This window comes from Hoplias malabaricus, chromosome Y (assembly GCF_029633855.1).
Source record: "Hoplias malabaricus isolate fHopMal1 chromosome Y, fHopMal1.hap1, whole genome shotgun sequence".
Classification (NCBI taxonomy): Eukaryota; Metazoa; Chordata; class Actinopteri; order Characiformes; family Erythrinidae; genus Hoplias; species Hoplias malabaricus.
The window spans coordinates 45,762,866-45,783,657 of NC_089820.1; the positions used below are offsets into that span (position 1 = coordinate 45,762,866).

At 34.7% G+C, this 20,792-nt stretch overlaps 3 protein-coding genes across 5 annotated transcripts; 2 read left to right on the forward strand and 1 right to left on the reverse strand.

The window, feature by feature from the left end:
* Positions 1–5,464: 5,464 nt before the first annotated feature.
* Positions 5,465–10,646, forward strand: LOC136679113 (ceroid-lipofuscinosis neuronal protein 6 homolog). Of its 2 annotated transcripts, XM_066657416.1 has the most exons (8): positions 5,465–5,653; positions 6,313–6,430; positions 7,079–7,177; positions 7,330–7,518; positions 7,947–8,002; positions 8,166–8,285; positions 8,405–8,551; positions 9,692–10,646. In XM_066657416.1, the coding sequence occupies exons 1-8, from the start codon at positions 5,604–5,606 to the stop codon at positions 9,693–9,695; spliced, it is 783 nt and encodes a 260-aa protein (XP_066513513.1). In that variant the 5' UTR covers positions 5,465–5,603; the 3' UTR covers positions 9,696–10,646. The 2 variants fall into 2 exon arrangements, with proteins under 2 accessions (XP_066513513.1, XP_066513512.1); XM_066657415.1 differs by having other exon boundaries at positions 8,405–10,646.
* A 2,509-nt stretch (positions 10,647–13,155) lies between these two features.
* Positions 13,156–14,187, forward strand: LOC136678803 (calmodulin-like protein 4). The gene is made up of 2 exons (XM_066656943.1): positions 13,156–13,389; positions 14,075–14,187. The coding sequence occupies exons 1-2, from the start codon at positions 13,239–13,241 to the stop codon at positions 14,170–14,172; spliced, it is 249 nt and encodes an 82-aa protein (XP_066513040.1). The 5' UTR covers positions 13,156–13,238; the 3' UTR covers positions 14,173–14,187.
* LOC136678802 (testis-expressed protein 9-like) lies at positions 13,227–20,109 on the reverse strand. Of its 2 annotated transcripts, XM_066656942.1 has the most exons (13): positions 20,076–20,109; positions 19,308–19,432; positions 18,834–18,897; positions 18,645–18,724; positions 18,494–18,530; positions 18,331–18,404; positions 17,790–17,956; positions 16,930–17,012; positions 16,674–16,847; positions 15,209–15,343; positions 14,879–15,013; positions 14,543–14,661; positions 13,227–13,361 (listed from the first exon to the last, which is right to left on the reverse strand). In XM_066656942.1, exons 1-12 carry the CDS (start codon positions 20,106–20,108, stop codon positions 14,584–14,586), a joined length of 1,185 nt encoding a protein of 394 aa, XP_066513039.1. In that variant the 5' UTR covers position 20,109; the 3' UTR covers positions 13,227–13,361; positions 14,543–14,583. The 2 variants fall into 2 exon arrangements, with proteins under 2 accessions (XP_066513039.1, XP_066513038.1); XM_066656941.1 differs by having other exon boundaries at positions 13,255–14,661.
* Between the last annotated feature and the right edge of the window lie 683 nt (positions 20,110–20,792).

The following is a 20,792-nucleotide window of genomic DNA, read 5'->3' on the forward strand; positions in this document are numbered from 1 at the left end:
AAATATGTACTTCAAGACTACAGTGGACAGTTTCTTGTAAATTATCTGGTAACATTTTGATTTAACCCATTATTAGCACTCAATTTTGCAATATGTGCAAATTAAACATAATATTTTAGTGAATTTTGCAATGCTATTACTCCAAATTCCTACAGTAAAAATTATTCTCTGGGTACTCTAGAACATGTTCTTCAAGGCTGCATTGGAATAGTCTGGTAACAGTATGATTTAACGCTTTAATAGCACTCAAAAATGCTATGTATGTAAATCAAACATCATTTTTTTATGAGAATTAAAATAATATTACTCCAAATTCCTACTGTAAATATGTATGAAAAGTATAATCTGGGTACTCTAGAACATGTTCTTCAAGGCTGCAGTGGAGTAGTCTGGTAACAGTCTGATTTAACCCTTTAATAGCATTCACAATATTGCAATATGTGCAAATTAAAAAGTTTTACTGAATTTGCAAGGCTATTACTCCAAATTCTTACAGTAAAAATCTATGACGATTGTACCCTGGGTACTCTAGAACATGTTCTTCAAGGCTGTCATGGAGTGGTTTGGTAACAGTTTGATTTAACCATTTAATAAGACTCACAATTTTGCCATATATGTAAATTAAACATCATTTTTATGAGATTTGAAATGCTATTACTCCAAATTCCTACAGTAAAAATGCACGACAATTATTCTCTGGGTACCTTGGAACATGTTCCTCAACACTGCAGTGGAGTGGTCTGGTAACAGTTTGATTTAACCATTTTATGGCCTTCAGAAATCTGCAATTTGTGGAATTGTGTTGTTATTCTAATGAAGTTTGTAATGCTATTACTCCACATTCTTACAGTAAAAATGTATGAACATGATAATCTGGATACTCTAGAACATGTTATTCAAGGCTGCAGTGGAATGGTCTGGTAACAGTTTGATTTAACTCTTTAATAGCTCTCAGAATTATGCAATATTGGCAAATTAAATTTTTTTACTGAATTTTGAAATGTTCTTACTCCAAATTCCTACAGTAAAAATTTACGACAATTATTCTCTGGGTACCTTGGAACATGTTCTTCAAGACTGCAGTAGAGTGGTCTGGTAACAATTTGATTTAACCCTTTAATAGGACTCACAATTTTGCCATATATGTAAATTAAACATCATTTTTATGAGATTTGAAATATTATTACTCCAAATTCCTACAGTAAAAATGTACCACAATTATTCTCTGGGTACCTTGGAACATGTTCCTCAACACTGCAGTGGAGTTGTCTGGTAACAGTTTGATTTAACTATTTTATGGCCTTCAGAAATCTGCAATTTGTGGAATTGTGTTGTTATTCTAATGAAGTTTGTAATGCTATTACTCCACATTCTTACAGTAAAAATGTATGAACATGATAATCTGGATACTCTAGAACATGTTATTCAAGGCTGCAGTGGAATGGTCTGGTAACAGTTTGATTTAACTCTTTAATAGCTCTCAGAATTATGCAATATTGGCAAATTAAATTTTTTTACTGAATTTTGAAATGATATTACTCCAAATTCCTACAGTAAAAATGTATAAAAATTATTCTCTGAGTACCTGAGAACATATTCTTCAAGGCTGCAATGGAGTGGTCTGGTAACAGTTTGATTTAACCCTTTAATAGGACTCAGAATTTTGCCATATATGCAAATTAAACAAAATTTTTATGAGACTTAAAATAATATTACTCCATATTCCTACAGTAAAAATGTACGACAATTATTCTCTGGGTACTTTGAAACATGTTCTTCAAGGCTGCAGTGGAATGGTTTGGTAACAATTTGATTTAACCCTATAATAGGACTCACAATTTTGCCATATATGTAAATTAAACATAATTTTTATGAAGTTTGTAATGCTATTACTCCAAATTCCTACAGTAAAAATGTACGACAATTATTCTCTGGGTACCTTGGAACATGTTCTTCAAGGCTTCAGTGAAGTTGTTTGGTAACAGTTTGATTTAACCCTTTAATAGCTCTCACAATTTTGCAATATTTGTAAATTAAACAGCATATTTATAAGTTTGAAATGATATTTCTCCAAATTCCTACAGTAAAAATGTATGAAAATTATTCTCTGGGTACCTGAGAACATGCTCTTCAAGACTGCAGTGGAGTGGTCTGGTAACAGTTTGATTTAACCATTTTATGGCCTTCAGCATTCTGCAATTTGTGGAATTGTGTTGTTATTCTTATGAAGTTTGTAATGCTATTACTCCAAATTCCTACAGTAAAAATGTATGACAATTATACCCTGAGTACCTGAGAACATGCTCTTCAAGACTGCAGTGGAGTGGTCTGGTAACAGTTTGATTTAACCCTTTAGTAGCACTCAAAATTTGCCATATATGTAAATTCAACATCATTTTTTATGAGATTTGAAATAATATTACTCCAAATTCCTACAGTAAAAATGTATGAAATTTGTACCCTGGGTACTCTAGAAAATGTTGTTCAAGGCTGCAGTGGAGTGGTCTGGTAACAGTTTGATTTAACCATTTTATGGCCTTCAGAATTCTGCAATTTATAGAATTGTGTTTTTATTCTTATGAAGTTTGTAATGCTATTACTCCACATTCTTACAGTAAAAATGTATGAACATTATAGTCTGGGTACTCTAGAACATGTTCTTCAAGGCTGCAGTGGAGTGGTTTGGTAACAGTTTGATTTAACCCTTTAATAGGACTCACAATTTTGCCTTATATGCAAATTAAACAAAATTCTTATGAAGTTTGTAATGCTATTACTCCAAATTCCTACAGTAAAAATGTACGACAATTATTCTCTGGGTACCTTGGGACATGTTCTTCAAGGCTTCAGTGAAGTTATTTGGTAACAATTTGATTTAACCCTTTAATAGCTCTCACAATTTTGCAATATTTGTAAATTAAACAGCATATTTATACGTTTGAAATGATATTACTCCAAATTCCTACAGTAAAAATGTATAAAAATTATTCTCTGAGTACCCGAGAACATATTCTTTAAGGCTGCAGTGGAGTGGTTTGGTAACAGTTTGATTTAACCCATTAATAGCTCTCAGAATTTTGCAATATTTGCAAATTTAACCATTTTTACTGAAATTTGAAATGCTCTTACTCCAAATTCCTACAGTAAAAATGTATAAAACTTATTCTCTGAGTACCTGAGAACATATTCTTTAAGGCTGCAGTGGAATGGTTTGGTAACAATTTGATTTAACTCTTTAATAGGACTCACAATTTTGCCATATATGTAAATTAAACATCATTTTAATGAGATTTGAAATATTATTACTCCAAATTCCTACAGTAAAAATGTACGACAATAATTCTCTGGGTACCTTGGAACATGTTCTTCAAGGCTTCAGTGAAGTTGTTTGGTAACAATTTGATTTAACCCTTTAATAGCTCTCACAATTTTGCAATATTTGTAAATTAAACAACATATTTATAAGTTTGAAATGATATTTCTCCAAATTCCTACAGTAAAAATGTATAAAAATTATTCTCTGGGTACCTGAGAACATGCTCTTCAAGACTGCAGTGGAATGGTTTGGTAACAGTTTGATTTAACCCTTTAATAGCACTCAGAATTGGCCACATATGTAAATTAAGCATCATTTTTTATGAGATTTGAAATAATATTACTCCAAATTCCTACAGTAAAAATGTATGAAAATTATTCTCTGGGTACCTGAGAACATGCTCTTCAAGACTGCAGTGGAGTGGTCTGGTAACAGTTTGATTTAACCATTTTATGGCCTTCAGCATTCTGCAATTTGTGGAATTGTGTTGTTATTCTTATGAAGTTTGTAATGCTATTACTCCAAATTCCTACAGTAGAAATTTATGAAAATTATTCTCTGGGTACCTGAGAACATGTCCTTCAAGGCTGCAGTTGAATGGTTTGGTAACAGTTTGATTTAACCCTTTAATAGCTCTCAAAATTCTGCAATATTTGTAAATTAAACAGCATATTTATAAGTTTGAAATGATATTTCTCCAAATTCCTACAGTAAAAATGTATAAAAATTATTCTCTGGGTACCTGAGAACATGCTCTTCAAGACTGCAGTGGAATGGTTTGGTAACAGTTTGATTTAACCCTTTAATAGCACTCAGAATTGGCCACATATGTAAATTAAGCATCATTTTTTATGAGATTTGAAATAATATTACTCCAAATTCCTACAGTAAAAATGTATGAAAATTATTCTCTGGGTACCTGAGAACATGCTCTTCAAGACTGCAGTGGAGTGGTCTGGTAACAGTTTGATTTAACCATTTTATGGCCTTCAGCATTCTGCAATTTGTGGAATTGTGTTGTTATTCTTATGAAGTTTGTAATGCTATTACTCCAAATTCCTACAGTAGAAATTTATGAAAATTATTCTCTGGGTACCTGAGAACATGTCCTTCAAGGCTGCAGTGGAATGGTTTGGTAACAGTTTGATTTAACCCTTTAATAGCTCTCAAAATTCTGCAATATTTGTAAATTAAACAGCATATTTATGAGTTTGAAATGATATTACTCAAAATTCCTACAGTAAAAATGTTTGACAATTATTCTCTGGGTACTCTAGAACATGTTCTTCAAGGCTGCTGTGGAGTGGTTTGGTAACAGTTTGATTTAACCCTTTAATAGAACTCAAAATTGTCCATATATGTAAATTAAACATCATCAAATAATATTACTTCATATTCCTACAGTAAAAATGTATGAAAATTATACTATGAGTACCTGAGAACATGCTCTTCAAGAATGCAGTGGAGTGGTCTGGTAACAGTTTGATTTAACCATTTTATGGAATTTAATATCCATAGGGTTTTTTGAAGTTTTTTTCAAGCCTATTACTTCTAATTCTTACAGTAAATGCACATAAATATTATACCCTGTGTACCTGAGGACATGTTTTTCAATACAACAGTGAGATTTTCTGGTAACAAACCGTTCTTTTAGCCAATCAGGCCTGTTTTTAATATTAACTGTATTGAATTATGTTTTACATTAATTTCTTATGAATTTTCAATATCTGCGCTTTTCTGCGAGTCCCCCCTCTCGCTCGCACACGTTCTACCGTAAACTGTGATGTAGAAGCGCACAAGAAATCCTAGTGTAGATGGCGTGACTGCGTTTTCGCGAAGTGCAGATGGCGTGACCGCGGTACCGTAATGAGGGTGAATATCAAATGGCTTCCTGATCCCTACATAGTGCCCTGCGGAGAAACTTAGGGTTCTGCGGAGATACTGGTTCGACATGGGTAATAAAAAGCAACCAGGACTTCATCGACATTTGTACAGATCAATACATTTGGATACAATGGGTTATCTGGGTCTAAAAGTCAGTTTTTGTAACTCAACAATGCACTACGGGGCAGTAGATGGCCAACTGAAATGAGCCCGAATTAACCAATAGGGTCTGGCCCCTGAGTCTGATCTGAGATCAGCGGAACGGCGTGCTCGGTGGCGGATGTGATGAGAAGAGTTGCTGGTAGCGGTGCTGGATTTGAACGATCAGCTCAAACAGAGGAATGAGTTTAGAATTAGAGCTTAAACTTCAGACTAATATCACAGACAGCTTTTACCTATAAACATGATACGGAAACGACAAAAAGCGGAGACGACAGCGGCGTCATATTTAAGGTCTTGACAGTCATTTAATTCAGCGAAAGCAGAAGTGTTTACGGTTCCTGTTACTAAATTAATTTTTGGAGAGGATACTCATTGTAGGAACAATGTAAACAGCTGCTGCATAGTAAAGGCTAATGTACTTCCCATTATTTATCCAAGAAAACATCAGGGATATAGCTAGCACTAAGTAAAAACAAAAGCTCAGCTGTTCCTCGGGTAACTGGGAACGTAAATGCAGCATGTGACCACACTGTCAGCAAGACCAGTGGTACTAAAAAAAAAAAAAAAACAGGCCTGTTTCTGAAGTGACGTAATATTTTTTTTAATTGCTCTTGTTATTACCAGATTTACAACCCAGTTGAAAGCAGTCGACTGATGCCTTTTTTAGTGCTAACCAGGGCCATTGTCAAAACACCGACTGAGGGAATATGTTTTAGAAAAATGGTGTTCCAATTCTCCAGTGCAATCCCAGAGACATGCATTAGTCTGCCTGCTCTTAGTGATCTGAAACTCTGCTATGATACTTTATTTCTCTTATATTATTTATTCACCATCTAAACAAACTACTTTTATACAGCTATAAAAGCTTTTTTTTTTCCAACTCTTTACCCTGGTCTGCAGCTCATTGCTATTTAGTTAATACAATTTTATATCCTTTTCTCTTTGTACAGCTCAATTGGGAGAGAGAGAGGAGCAAATTCTGCCACACAGTCCCTGTTCCATGTTGACCTCTGGTTCTACTTTACTGTGCAAAATTGGATACTGGATTTTGGGAGACCTATTGTAATGGTGAGTATCTTTATTAGAATGGATTTTGCCACATTAAGTAATTACACTAATGTTTTAGTATTATTTGTGGACAATGTTTTTAATTAAATTCTTTTATATTTATATATTATTTGTCTTTTAGGTCACATTATTATTTGAATGTGCTCAGTTTGCATATAGTGCTATGTGTGTCGGCTGTGTCAGAATTGTTGCATGAAACCTGTCTGATCTATAGCCCTTGAATTAAATATACTGACAGAGCCGAATGTGGATGCTAAATGCCACCATTCATTCATTCATTCATTCAATGTCTGGACCGCTTATCCAGTTCAGGGTCACGATGGGTCTGGAGCCTACCCAGAATCAAGGCAGGAACACACCTTGGAGGGGGCGCCAGTCCTTCACAGGGTGACACACACACACATTCACTCACCCACTCATACTTATGGACACATTTGAGTCGCCAATCCACCTACCAACGTGTGTTTTGGACCATGGGAGGTATCCGGAGCACCCGGAGGAAACCCACGTGGACTTGGGGAGAACACACCAAACTCCTCACAGACATTCACCCAGAGCAGGACTTGAATCCACAACCTCCAGGTCCCTGGAGCTGTGTGACTGCGACACTACCTGCTCTTAATACTCTTAATAATCTTTTTATTTTAGATCATACTTCCACTGGAATGGTTCCCATTGAACAAGCCCAGTGCTGGAGATTACTTCCACATGGCCTACAATGTCATCACACCATTTCTGCTGCTCAAGGTGCATGTCAATCTCATAATACACTCAGTGATTCATTATTATATTAGTGTAATGTTAGACTGTGTTAAAACAATCATTTTTTGTGGTTTAATTAGATATAGTTTAAACATAAATGTCTTTTTGAAATGACCTGTGACTGAACTGTTTTGTAGCTGATGGAGCGAAGCCCCACTAATCTGCCAAGGTCTGCGGTTTATGTGAGCATCATCACCTTTGTTATGGGGGCTAGCATCCATCTGGTGGGAGACTCCATCAACCACCGCCTCATTCTCAGTGGTTACCAGAACCACCTGTCTGTCCGAGAGAACCCCATCATAAAAGACTTGAAGCCTGTATCACTGGTAATTAATCAGATTAAAGATAGACAGAAACAAGCTAAAGTTTATGGTTGGATTAGCAATATTTATAGTGGTTTGGCTTTATTACCATTAACTAATTGAAACCTGTTCAATGTATTAAAAATAATATAATAGTTGGACTTGTGTATCAGCATATGGAATTGAAGCATTCTGTTTTATAGCTTGTATTTTATCACTATATGTTTCCTTTACTGCAGGATGTACAAACTGTGATGGCAAACACAGGAACTATTATATTAAATGCACCTTCACAATCTATATTCTTTTCCCTCCATTTTCCTAAATGGTCCTTACCAGCTCCTCACAGAATTTACATTGTGTTATTCATCTTGAACTTCAACTGGTATATGAAGTGAAATGGTCAAATGGCCAAAATGTACCTAATAATAACAACTTTGTTTTACTTTCAGATTGACTCCTTTGAGCTCCTGTATTATTATGATGAACACTTAGGTCATTGCATGTGGTAGGTAAAGTTATTACGCTCTATTTCTCATTCTCTTACCTTATTCTTTTATTCTCTTGGTTTGTCTACCTTATTCTTGGTTAATAATAGTGTGAATCTGCTTTGTGATGAAAAATGTTTCACAAATAGTATCTTTGTAAAATGCATTCTTCCTCCATTACAGGTATATGCCATTCTTCCTCATTCTCTTTCTTTACTTCACTGGCTGTTTCACACAGGCCAAAGAGGAGAAGATGCCACGGTCAGGTTGGCTAATGCTGTTCCCGAGTGCAATTTATTATTGGTCAGTATTTAAATGTACCCTAGTTGTTTGTCTTCCCTTAAATACTATGACATATTAGAATGGTTATCATTATTGGCATCCCTAAAATAACTATATATATTTTTAATTTTTTTTGGCAGGTACCTAGTGACAGAAGGTCAGATTTTTGTACTATTTGTCTTCACATTTTTTGCTATGGCTGCTACAGTGATGCGACAGAAGCGGATGGGCTACGTGTTGGATAGTAATGGACGCTTTCTCCTTTACAACTTTATCATTACTCTGGGGTTGGTGGTTGTTTGGGTCATTTATCTATGGAATGACAGTGTCTTGCGCAAAAAATACCCTGGTATTATCTATGTGCCAGAACCTTGGTCTTATTACACGTTATATATAAAAGGCAGTTAAGATATAGACACATTCAGAACACAAGCAAGTTTAGGATATTTTCACTGCACCAAAACGTAATTAAGTTACATAGTGGAGTTTTATCAGGGTATGGGAAGTTACATGGGAAGGTATGGGAAGTTATGACAAAAAGTGTCAAAAAGTATAAACTGTCAGTGTAGTATATAAATAAGTGAGCTCAAAGCTAATTTATTTAGATATTAAAGGAGGTTTTAGAGAGCCATTTTAATTCTTCCATGTAATCAGTTGTCCATAAAAGATTCTGCAACTGGATAGGGCTGAATAAATAATCATTTTCATAATTAGATCTTAGTTTGAAAGAGCACAGTTTTCAAATCAGAAGCTGAAGTCTAACTGTCTTTTATGTGGGGATGTTTTCTGAGAAACTGAAAGAGTACTAATGCTAAATTTATTAGAACAATAACACCAGACAAATCACAACTAGATATTTTCCCCAAAATTGTTCAGTCCTATTTCCTAATAAGAATAGTGCGAGTCGAATTTAATAATTTCTTTAATTGATTCTTTTGTTTCTTATATAGTTACTGATATGAATATATGCTGAGAAAGCAGACTGGGGTTTACCCAGAACTTTCAAGACTTACATAATCTGAGGTCATGTTTTATGTGTTACAAAAAGTTTAGTGGTACTTGCATGTTTTACTAACATGCTGTACCACACACAAAACAGAATATTTTGTGAATAGAATGAATATAGAATAAGAGTTAGCTCTTAACTGAAACCAAAGCCAAATATGAATCCATTCATATTTTAAGAATATTTATATATCAATGTGAGTTCATGTGGTTTGTTTAACTTAATAAGTGTGAGATTAATAAAATCAGTGAGTAAAACACTACATAAGAAAAATATTGGTGACAAAAATTCAAATGTGAACTATAAATTAATATCTGCCAGTATTTACCAGAATATTTAGCTCCTAAATTGTATTGGTCACAGAAAAATTATATTGACTGTTGTGCTCCTTTTAATATCTATGCATTCTCTGTTCTGTCAGGTAATTTGAAACTTTTGCTGTTGGAGCAATTGCTACTGTTGTGTAAAATAACTGTATTTTATTTAAATACATTGCAGCTCATTTTTATAAATGTATGTAACTTATGTAATAATGTAATATTCTAGGATCAGTGTTAGGATCAGTGATCATGTGTTCCGAAATTCCATGTATTCTCAACGTCCAATTGAAAACATGTATCCCCAAAAGATTAACATTTTATTAACTTATTAAATATTTAATAATAACTTGCTTATTAAGATATTAACTTATTAACTTTAGCAGAAGAAGAAAGGAAACACCTTCTTAACTTTCAGTGGAAATCTGGAAGTCAGTGTAAAAAGATTTTATTCCAAGTAATTTTGGAACATTGCTATTAGTCCATTCACCTTGATGTTTTACAACAATGTGATATGCTGTGTTTAAATGATGTATTAACTTAAAATTGACAGAAATGTATATTACATGTTTTTCATTGGACAGCGACGCTATATTCCGTCTTTCCAAGTATATACAATCACCTTGCAATACAAATGGAGTGAATAAAAATGTTGTTTTTTGTTTATCCACAAAGTTTTTGTGAACAATTTAGGTAAAGATGGGGGGTAAAATAGGCTAAAATCTGTTAAAGCGTGTTGTATTAACTATATGTCACCCTTTAAAATAAAAGTTTTTGGTCACTGTCCTATTACAAAATACATTTTTATATAGGTCTGAATTGCAACAATCATTTACAAGGTACTGAATAAACATCATAAATGCTGGATTTGAAAAAATAACTGATCTAATCTGTGATCTACATTAAGACTGTACACACCCATATTTTGTGATGTGATGTTGTTTATTATGTCTTTTATCCTGTATGGTAAAAAGTGTTTTAGTAATCTGAGCATGTGATCCTGCTGCATTTGTTCTGTTCTTGTATATTTATCATGCATAATTCTTTCATATTTTTAACAACATTCAAGGCAACATTTTGTAAATGAAAAAATACATATTAAATGTAGGTGGTACATGAGAAAGTAACATCTATATGATTGTCAGGACCATAGCTTTCCCAACACAAAATAGCACATTGCACCACAGTGCTCTTGCCAAATCTTATTTCAACAATGCACCTTCGTCTCAAAATTATTCTTATTTACAAATGAGGGGCACTCTGTCAACAGTTTGCAAACTACTGGGATAGCCTTTGCTTCCTAGTGTGTATCAGTGAGCCTTGTGCACCCATGAGCCTTTCGCAGATTCACTGATTGTCCTTTGTTGGACAACTTTAGGTAGGTACTAACCACAACATCGAACAAGATGCAATTTTATAGATGCTCTGCCCCTTTTCCTTCTACCAGCAGATTGGCACAAAGAACTGAATGTTCACACGTTGCAGAATACATTCCACCCCGCAACATGTTCCATTGTAATGATATAATCAATATTAGTCATTTCCCCTGTCTGTGGTTTTAATCATGTGGCTGATGAGTGCATCGTTTAGCTATTAACTGGTGACCATGTGACCATGCCTGTTTTTGGAATAAGGAGAGCTCATTGGGACAGGTGGGATTGTATATCAGTGTTGCTATGGGAACAAGGCTATCAGTTACTTTGTCAGTGTTGTGGACTTTAGATCGTGACAGTAGCTCTGAGGGTGGGAAATTACAGGAAGACACCTGTCCACAGGTGAGACGTGTCCTACAATGGTGAGTGCTAATGGATTTGTATTAGTATAGTTTAATAGGTTTTATGAATTAATACATTTCTGTTGGGTATTTTATGGTTTCTAACATGCCTTTTGTTTCTTAATTTTTTTTTCTTACCATACTTAGGCAAAGTTTTTGTCCCAGACTCAGATTAATGGTAAGTGGATTTAAGTTACTTTAGTTACAGGGACAATTACGACTAAACTTCATAATGTAGTGTTCAGTGCCCTTCAGAAATAGAATTGAAAAAGTTTAGAGTTTTGTTAATATTTTGAAAGAAACATCAAAAATAAGAGCATTCATTTTTGTGTGGCCTATTAAGTTGATGTTTACATGGGGTTTGAAAATGTATTGAGAACACAGTATATTTGCTGAAATATGTATGTTATAGTATTAAAATGGTTTACTTCAGTAAAACACTACAAATCTGAATACTGCTTGAGCTTAAAGGTTTTTTGTAATTCATCGCTCTTAAATGTTATTCACACCACTAGTTTTCAAATTCCTTGATTTCTAAAACAGTAATTTCATTCATTCATTCATTGTCTGTAAAGGCTTATCAAGTTCTGGGTCGCATTGGGTCCAGAACCTACTCGGAATTACTAGTCACAAGGCAGGAACACACCCTGGGGGCACCAGTCCTTCACAGGGCGACACACACTCACACATTCACTCAAACCTACGGACACTTTTGAGTCGCCAATCCACTGACCAACGTGTTTATGGACCGTGGGAGGAAACCAGAGCACCTGGAAGAAACCCACACGAACACAGGGAGAACACAACAAATTCCTCACAGACAGTCACCTGGAATGGGACTTTTACCCACAACCTCCATGTCCTTGGAGCTGTGTGACGGCGACACTACCTGCTGTGCCACCATGCTGCCTGAAAACAGTAATTTGTATCATTTTTATACCATTATAATTTCGTACTGTTTTTCTTTATAGAATTTAAAGAATGTTTCTCATTGTATGATAAGAAGAGAAAGGGGAAGATTGAAGCTAAGGACCTGATAACAGTCATGCGTTCATTAGGTACCTGTCCCACTTATAATGAAGTCGACCGACACCTGCAGGTTCATAAGATAGGTAAAGTATAATTACAATATAATTAATATAATTAACACTATAATTAATGTTCTATAGATCATACTATGGTCCACATATAATTGTATGCAAAAATCTGAACACACTGCTTAGTTGATTTCTACACAAGGATCAAATTAAATGTTACCTATTGCTAGTTGCTATCAAATTAGGTATTTAAAATATATTCAATTATTTAAATAAAAATTGAGGGTGAATTGCTGAACAGAATATTTTACCAGAAAAATGTAATGTGGGCTATTTGTTAAAAAAATCAGAAAAATAACAATAATCAATAGTGTATAGATTATGCTGCTTTTTACCTCTATATTATACCTGGGTTTAATATATAGGAGTGTGTATGTACTCCACTATACAGGCGTATGCAAAAGTGTGAGCACTTCTGGTCAAACTACATGTTTTGTTGATTTTCTACACCCCACAAATCCACATATGACATTTCTCCACTTTTACCACATATTAAAATATATTGCAAACAAACAACAACATACAATATTTTCAGGGAACTTTCAACAAAGTATTTGTCCTGTATATGCTCTGTTAGTGTTTATTTGTATGTGTAATTACATACAAATAAATACTAACAGAGCATAAAACATTATTTTACACAGAGGCACATAAAATTTTAAGAGCTGCCTTGAACTGAGTTATGATTTCAGTGTTTTTCTCTATCCGCTCTGTATGTAACTTTGGGGGTGTCCTGGCTCAGATAAAACTGGTGAGCTGGACTTCTCCACCTTCCTGTCCATGATGCACAGGCAGATGCAGCAAGAGGACCCAAAGACTGAGATCCTGGAAGCCATGCGTATGACTGACAAGCAGAAGAAAGGCTACGTCCTGGCATCAGAGCTTCGAGCCAAGCTCACAGGCCTGGGAGAGAAACTCACAGATAAAGAAGGTAGAGTGGAAGGGATGCTAGTTTAAATATAGGATCTGGATTTCTTAAGGTTCTTCAAAGGCAATAAAATGTAAGAGGACTGATTTGATATTATCCAGTCCACAGTAGAGATGGGCAGAACTACAGATACCAATGTCTTTTGACAAACAATGCCTTCATATAGTGTACTGTGCAAAAGACCAATCAAACACATAGATGTGTTTCAGACAATATTTCAGATAGAAAAGATGAAAGCATTCTTGAAATAATGAAAAGAACGCAATGAAAAGAAAAAAAAAACACTTTACAAAACTGAGTTTAAAATTGTATTAAAAAATGTTGAGAAAATTTAACTTTCAACAACCTTGCAAGACCTAGTAGACAATAAAATAACATCTGATAAAAAATACCTAAACCTGCCTCTTTTTAAGACAAATATTTCCTGTTATCACATCAATGGACAAACTTAGATTTGACTACAACAAATATGTTTCAGTGAAGTAGGAACTTGATTGTAAAACAAATATGTAAGAAATATCTAAGATTTTATTTCCAACTATACTATATTATTGTATCATTATATCTGCACAACACAAATGATATATTTGCCTATGACTCATACACGGTGTAAATAAAATATGATTTGTAGCATTTTAGGTATTCAGTCCATTAAGAAAACTGAAAATCCTTTTCTTTGTCTCTGCAGTGGATGAGTTGTTTAAGGAGGCCAATGTTGGCTCTGATGGCCTTATTTACTATGAGGAATTCGCAAAAATGGTCACCTTACCTCCTGTAGACTACTGAGGAACCACAACGTATGGACATCTGTGTTGCAATTATTGTTATATTCTCATATATCAGACCCACAGTAACAGAAATATCAACCAGCAGTAAACTTGTGTGTTTCAATAAAAATATTTTGTATATTTCCTTCATTCCATAAATAATCTGAAACAAATTAAATGAAAACTGCTCCCAAATGTATCCTCTAGAGGGCAGACATGTGTTAGAAGTGTTGTGACCAATGTGGAAGATAATATAATAGAAGATAGAAGATAATGTATAAAAATAAGTTACAAAAAATGGAATTATATTTAAAATGTACCTAATTACTAAAAATACAGAATGTTGAGTTCACTTATTTTCTGTGTTTTTGACAAGATAAACCACATACTTTCTAAGTCTGAAATTCATTATCCAGCTTTTTTGAATGCACTATGGTTTGCCCCAGTCCAGTGCTTTCATAAATTCTTCTTCTGTGAAGGACAACATCTTTGCTGCTTCAAAGTGCATCTGTTAAGAGTGGGACAGAGGTTTAGTTGGTGAATGTGACTTCAAAAACATATACTACATCTGACTAAAATGCATCTGGGAACACCACCTCAATGTTTTGTTTCATCAGTGGATAATATCTATCCACATTCGTGTGGATATTTACAATCATGACAATAAAGACATGTCAAATGATCAAGTGTAAAAATAGTCAAAATATATTTTTTGGAAAACTCACCTTTTGCCTTTTTAAAATATCAATCAGCTTAAGCTGCTTCTTAAAGCCAATGATTAGTTCAGCCTTCTGTTTCTCCAGCTTTTTGTTCTCAGCTTGCAGTGCTTCAATCCTCTGCTGCTCATGGTTTGCAGAGTCCTTTAAAAGAAAACTGTGATAAGTGTATTTTAAAGAACCCAGGGAATACACCCTGGAGGGGGCGCCAGAATTATTCTGAATAATTCAGAATGGTTAATGTATAATGAGGAATAATAACTATTATATATATATAACTTATATCTGGAAACAAGAGTAACTGGATTTAATGTGGTTTAGATTTAAGCTGCTCAGTACCTTACTAGTCTGTTTTAGCTTGTTGACTTGTGCTTTGCTCTTCTCTGCTTCCTCCAGAGCTCTGTTCAGCCTTACTTCTGTAGCACTGTGGGCACTGGCTGCCTGCTTCTGTGCCCTTTTCATGCCCTCCACCTCCTGAATTTTCCACAAAATAATAAAACAATTGTCATGAATATATGATTACGGGAAACCTTCAGATGAAATTTCTATTTGAAAGGAATTGAAAAGTTGGAGAATATGTTTGGCTGATTTTTTAATGCCTTTAAATTTTTTATCTTAAGCTCAGTCTGTCATTCTGGGAAATTAATGGGAAGGTTTAATAACAAGTAACCTGTAGGTTCACTTTTTATTTTTAAAGGCCTAGGTACAATATGGTAGGTTGACTGCCAAAAATACTAAACCGTGTAAAACAAATAAAGTAAGACAAGTAGGCTTTCTTACAATCAAATATATATACATACAGTGCATGAGGCACCTCAGTTACACTCAGTCATACAAGCAGGGTTATGTAACATGGCAATGTATCTTTTTCTGTACCATTACCAGTATCAAAACTTATTTCCTTTTGGCTTTATGTATATACATGACCATGAGGGCCCCACCTTTCCAGATCTATAAGTGCACTCGCCAACTGCAGGATGGCTTCACTTTACATATGCTGGGCTAATCGTGTCAAAGGGCCCATGCCAGGCATTCCTCTGCACTGGCTCTGTCATTAACAGCTTCTTCAATGTGGGAAGCAGTCTGAGATACAACATGCTTGATTCCGTTAAACTGAGACATAACCTGGAGCAGCCAGGTTATCTTAAGTTCAAGGTAAAAAAAAATCCCTGGTCCACAGAATGGAGAATATAGTTCATACATAAGCTCAGTTAATCAACTACTTCTCCTGTGCCCATAAATCATAAGGTTATGTAGTACTCAAAAACATCAGCCACGTATTTACTGTGAAAACAAAAAAAGAATTACCACTATTTATTGTATTCAATTTTTTTCTAAACTGAAGGGAGTTTAAACCCTTTTCCTGTAGTAACAGATTCTGCTTTTCTGGGAAAGGTTTACATTGGATGCTGTGAGGATCCAATTACTTTCAGCCATAACAGCATCACTAAAGCCAGGTAAATGTGTGCCTGTGGATCATAAACTCCATTTTAACACATCCCAAATGTATTGAATCAAGTTATGACACTGTTCCACTGCCTCTCAGCCTATTGCTGAGGGGCTTTATATACTTCTAGCTGACACTCAGCATTGGCAAACTAAGATTATGACCTGGTGCTCCATCCAGTGCCTTTGGGATGGGTTGGAGTAGTGTTTGTGATCCAGGACTAATCATCCAACATCAGCCCCTGACCTCACAAATGCTTCAATGGCTAAATACCATTAATTTCTCAGGGAAATATTCCTATATTCAGTCTAAAGTCTTCCTATAGTCAATATGGGACAAAGTTGGGGGCGCTCCCACCTTCTGCAAAGTGGTCACTTGCTGCCGCAAACTGTCACAATTTCTGTTGGCCTCTTCAGCCAGAGTTCTGTGTTTCTCTAACTGAGTTTGCTGCATACTGGTGGTTCTCTGCAGTCTCACACGATCCTCCTCTACCTCCTTCAGTTTGCTGCTTAAAGCTGCATTCTCATCATCCTTAAAGAAAACAAAAAGAAAAACTGAAATGCATCCTATTCACATGATTAAGTCTTTCTTATCTATAAATGTAATCGCTTACCCTTTTGTTGCATTCATTTGAAAGTCTGTTTAACTCCTCTTGCATCACGTGTAATTTAGCTTTCAAAAATCGCATCTGAGCCTCTGGAAGCATCAGACAGGACAAGATTAAATGCCTGTTCAAGCAATATGGTCTACACAAATCATGTAAACTACATATTTAGCATATCTGCAGTATCTTAAACATTTGCACTATGTACCATTTACATTCAGAAGAATGCATAGTAAATAAATGACAGCAAGCAGATTTTTAAGTCTAGTTTAAGAAAAAAAAAGAATTTCCACTATTTATTGTATTCCATTTTTTTTTCTAAACTGAAGGGAGTTAGAACCCTTTTCCTGTAGTAACAGATTCTGCTTTTCTGGGAAATATTTACATTGGATGCTGTGAGTATTCAGTTACTTTCAGCCATAACAGCATCACTAAAGCCAGGTAAATGTGTGCCTGTGGATCATAAACTCTACTTTAACACATCCCAAATATATTGAATTAAGTTATGACACTGTTCTACTGCTTCTCAGTCTATTGCTGAGGGGTTTTATATACTTCTAGCTGACACTCAGCATTGGCAAACTAAGATTAGAATTATTACAGCTGCTCTAGAGAGAGAAAAAAGTCAAATTAAAACAGTGAAGGAGAAATAATGTATTTTTATCATCACAAAATACAAACAATTATTATTAAATTATTATTTTATGTTTTTTCAATATAGTTTGTTCTAGAAACTGAAACTCTTATTAATTGACTTATCAAAATATATCTCCTTTTAATATATTTAAACAGCTTTTTATATTAGAACCTCTGCGTGGATCTTTGCAGTTCTCAAGACAAAAGGACAATATTTATGTGTTTGAGCTCACCTGCACTCATCTCCTCCCCAGCGCTTGGCATGATGTCATCTTCCAAATGTTCATAAGTCACATTGTCATTCACCCTACCCTCAAGGTTGCTTATGGTTTTGGCCAGCGAGAAGTCACTAAAATCCTCAGGTACAGCAACATCGTCCACCACAGTAGGTTTTGTTTTTCTATTATTGCAAAGAGGAATATAGGAATGCCATAGAAATACCCTCTGAATGTGCTAAGTATTACTATGTATGTATGTATACTGCTAAGCAACCGACAATGTTATACTTGTTTTTTTGGACTGTAAGACCCACACAAACATGCATATACATATGTTGCATTCATTTGAAAGTCTGTTTAACTCTGTTTATATATATATATATAGTACATAGTAGTGAATCTGAAAAAAAAAATTTGCCTTCAGACTTATGATTCTTGTCTCTACTGCTATGAATACATTTTTAATAGCAAAACAAGCCTATTTAGTCTGTTTGCACATAATACTAAGGTATGGTTTAGAATTTCTATATGTGTTCCAGCAAAACATTTAACTCACTGAGTTATCTTTTTTATGCCTGAAGGAGGTCTGTTTGGTCTTCCAGGTTTTAAAGACTTTTTCTCTGTCACTGCCTACAGAGTGAAGTAAAAATGATACTATGAACAGCAAGTGGGTTAGTTAATTCACCTCCATCAAAACAGCCAAATTGTTGTATGCATACCTTTGCAGTGGGCTGCTTAAATGATTGCACTTCTTCTCTATTAAGAGGCACAACAGAGACATTATAGTAAATTCAACAGTGAACAACTTGTATGTATATGTTATGTTAAGGTGTGTTATGACTGCATTATATTGTATGTAAACTACATTACCCTAAATGCTCATAATCATCTGATACACTGATGCTCAGGTGGGTAGAGATGGGTTTTGAGAGCACTTCATTTTGTTCCCTCTGCAAAAAAAGAAATTTTATGAATTTTACATGCAATACTTTCATATGGCCATGTATATAGACAGGGACAAAGTGTCTAAACATCCACCAAGTAAAGATTTTATCTTACCATAACTTTCTCTGCCTGCCGAACTAGCTCAGCTGTTTTTGCCTCCAGTTCAGCATTAAGCCGTCTACAATTACACAGTACTTCCCAGTCAAAACGTGCTTTAAGTAATTTATAATTAATTAATAAGTCTTATAAACTGTAACATTAATGTTACCTACTTAAAATATAAAATCTAATTATATGCATAATGCCAGAGGTACCTAGCACTGTCACAAACACTTGATTAAACTTTAAAATATATTTTAAATATTTAGCTTCTTAATGAATTAGCATTGATTAGTAAGCATGATGCATACTTAAAACTCCCTTGGAGTAAGAAACAGTCAAGTTGATATTTTGCATTTGTAATTGTTCATTAATTCTGTTTCTTTTTCTTCAAAAGTGTGACTTGTTTATTTCCTAATGTAACAGAGTTATGGATATGAAGCAATAAATAGAGATAATAACATAAAAGCTGTCACTCATAATGCATACTTGTATTCCTCTTCTTTGGCCAGTAGGTTCATTGAAGGAGGGTTCTTGTTTGGAGCAGAAGCAGGTCGATTCACAGGTCGGGACACTGGAGTCTTCTGCAAGCTGGCTGACTGGGGCTTTTTAAGCTGTGTGATAGGAGGAGGCAGTAATGTTATTTTGTAGTACGAGGGTTATGAATCACCATTTCTACCATGCTGAAAATGGTCTAATGTGAAATGTAGCATTCTAAATCAATGATCAGGTTTCAGATCATTTTGAGGCATTATAAAGCAAAACATAACACAAAAGGAAACATTGTTTTATGATTATTATGACATTATTAAGTGTAAATTCACTGTGGCCAAATAAAATGGTTTCTTTCTCGGTAACAACTTCTAAATGTGTCATTTTAATTAACAGATAGCTACTTTATTCGATAACTAGACGGGCTTTTAAGAAAGCATGTTATTTGTGATCAAACATTTGCAGTGGAGTTGTTTGCATTTTAATGACACGTTTATGCAGGAATTTTGAAAACTCGGAGGAACACTGAAGTAAAACTGAAATTTTACTGATTTATGGAAGGCAATCCGGTATAAAAACTGAGTTAGTGTCAGCTTCGTTAAATCGGGGTTATTTAGAAGCGCTTCGGTGGTGGGGCAACACAAACACAGGACATATGATAAATAGACGTCTAAAGACATTTTTCTTTCAAGCTGACAGTAACAGATGTGCGTAAACAAACAACAGCAGCAAAAAAAACACTATTATTTCCTTCGCGTAACTCACCCGCTGAGGAGCTGAGGTGGGTCTGTCGGCCATGTTTCTCTGTGAAATGTGACGCTGTTGCATAGCAACCGCTCTCTGCTCTATTTTAATAAGTATAAATAGCTATATATGCACAGTTATAAGTTCACAGTTTTTATTAAAGTGCACTTTCAAAATAATAAACAGGGTAATTCCACAAAGCAGGATTTCAGGGTTAGCTAAATAAATTGAAGGAGCACTGGGTGATATTCATTTTCTTACTTTCACAACTAGGGTTTTTTCTTTCTTTAGTTTAAGAAACTAAAGAAAGAACCTACTGGTTCATTTATCATGAAATATTCACACGATTTGAGGACAGCTACTGTGTTCAAATGATGTAGTAAACTAGAAATTGATATGTTTTTAATTGGACAGCGAAAATATAAAGAACATTCAAAACATATATTAGCAATGACATCAATATAAGTGAATTTTCTGTCAGGACATCCCCTTTGCAAAGCGGCACTAAGAAACAATGTAATATTGTGATTCGTAATTTTGGTCACTGGAATTTATCTTGTCTACTTTTGCTGACGACTTTGTTAAAGGGTATATAAACTCATTTTTTAAGCACTGAAATATGTGTTTGCAAATACGTGTCAGTTTAATATAAAAACGCCGTTTGTTTTATATTCACATTGTTGACTGAAAATATATTTCCTAGCTTAACCCAGTCGTCAGAACAGGATTGGAATGGAG

Bases quoted from the DNA above. Each gene is read 5' to 3' on its own strand.
- LOC136678803 (XM_066656943.1), top strand. From the start codon at position 13,239: ATGATGCACAGGCAGATGCAGCAAGAGGACCCAAAGACTGAGATCCTG. The intron at 13,390-14,074 runs GTAGAGTGGAAG...TTGTCTCTGCAG, and splicing joins GAAACTCACAGATAAAGAAG to TGGATGAGTTGTTTAAGGAG.
- LOC136678802 (XM_066656942.1), bottom strand. From the start codon at position 20,108: ATGGCCGACAGACCCACCTCAGCTCCTCAGCGG. The intron at 18,405-18,493 runs GTATGCATACAA...TTCACTCTGTAG, and splicing joins TTAAGCAGCCCACTGCAAAG to GCAGTGACAGAGAAAAAGTC. The intron at 17,957-18,330 runs GTGAGTTAAATG...TTGCAATAATAG, and splicing joins GGCATAAAAAAGATAACTCA to AAAAACAAAACCTACTGTGG.
- LOC136679113 (XM_066657415.1), top strand. From the start codon at position 5,604: ATGATACGGAAACGACAAAAAGCGGAGACGACAGCGGCGTCATATTTA. The intron at 7,178-7,329 runs GTGCATGTCAAT...ACTGTTTTGTAG, and splicing joins CACCATTTCTGCTGCTCAAG to CTGATGGAGCGAAGCCCCAC. The intron at 8,003-8,165 runs GTAGGTAAAGTT...CCTCCATTACAG, and splicing joins CACTTAGGTCATTGCATGTG to GTATATGCCATTCTTCCTCA.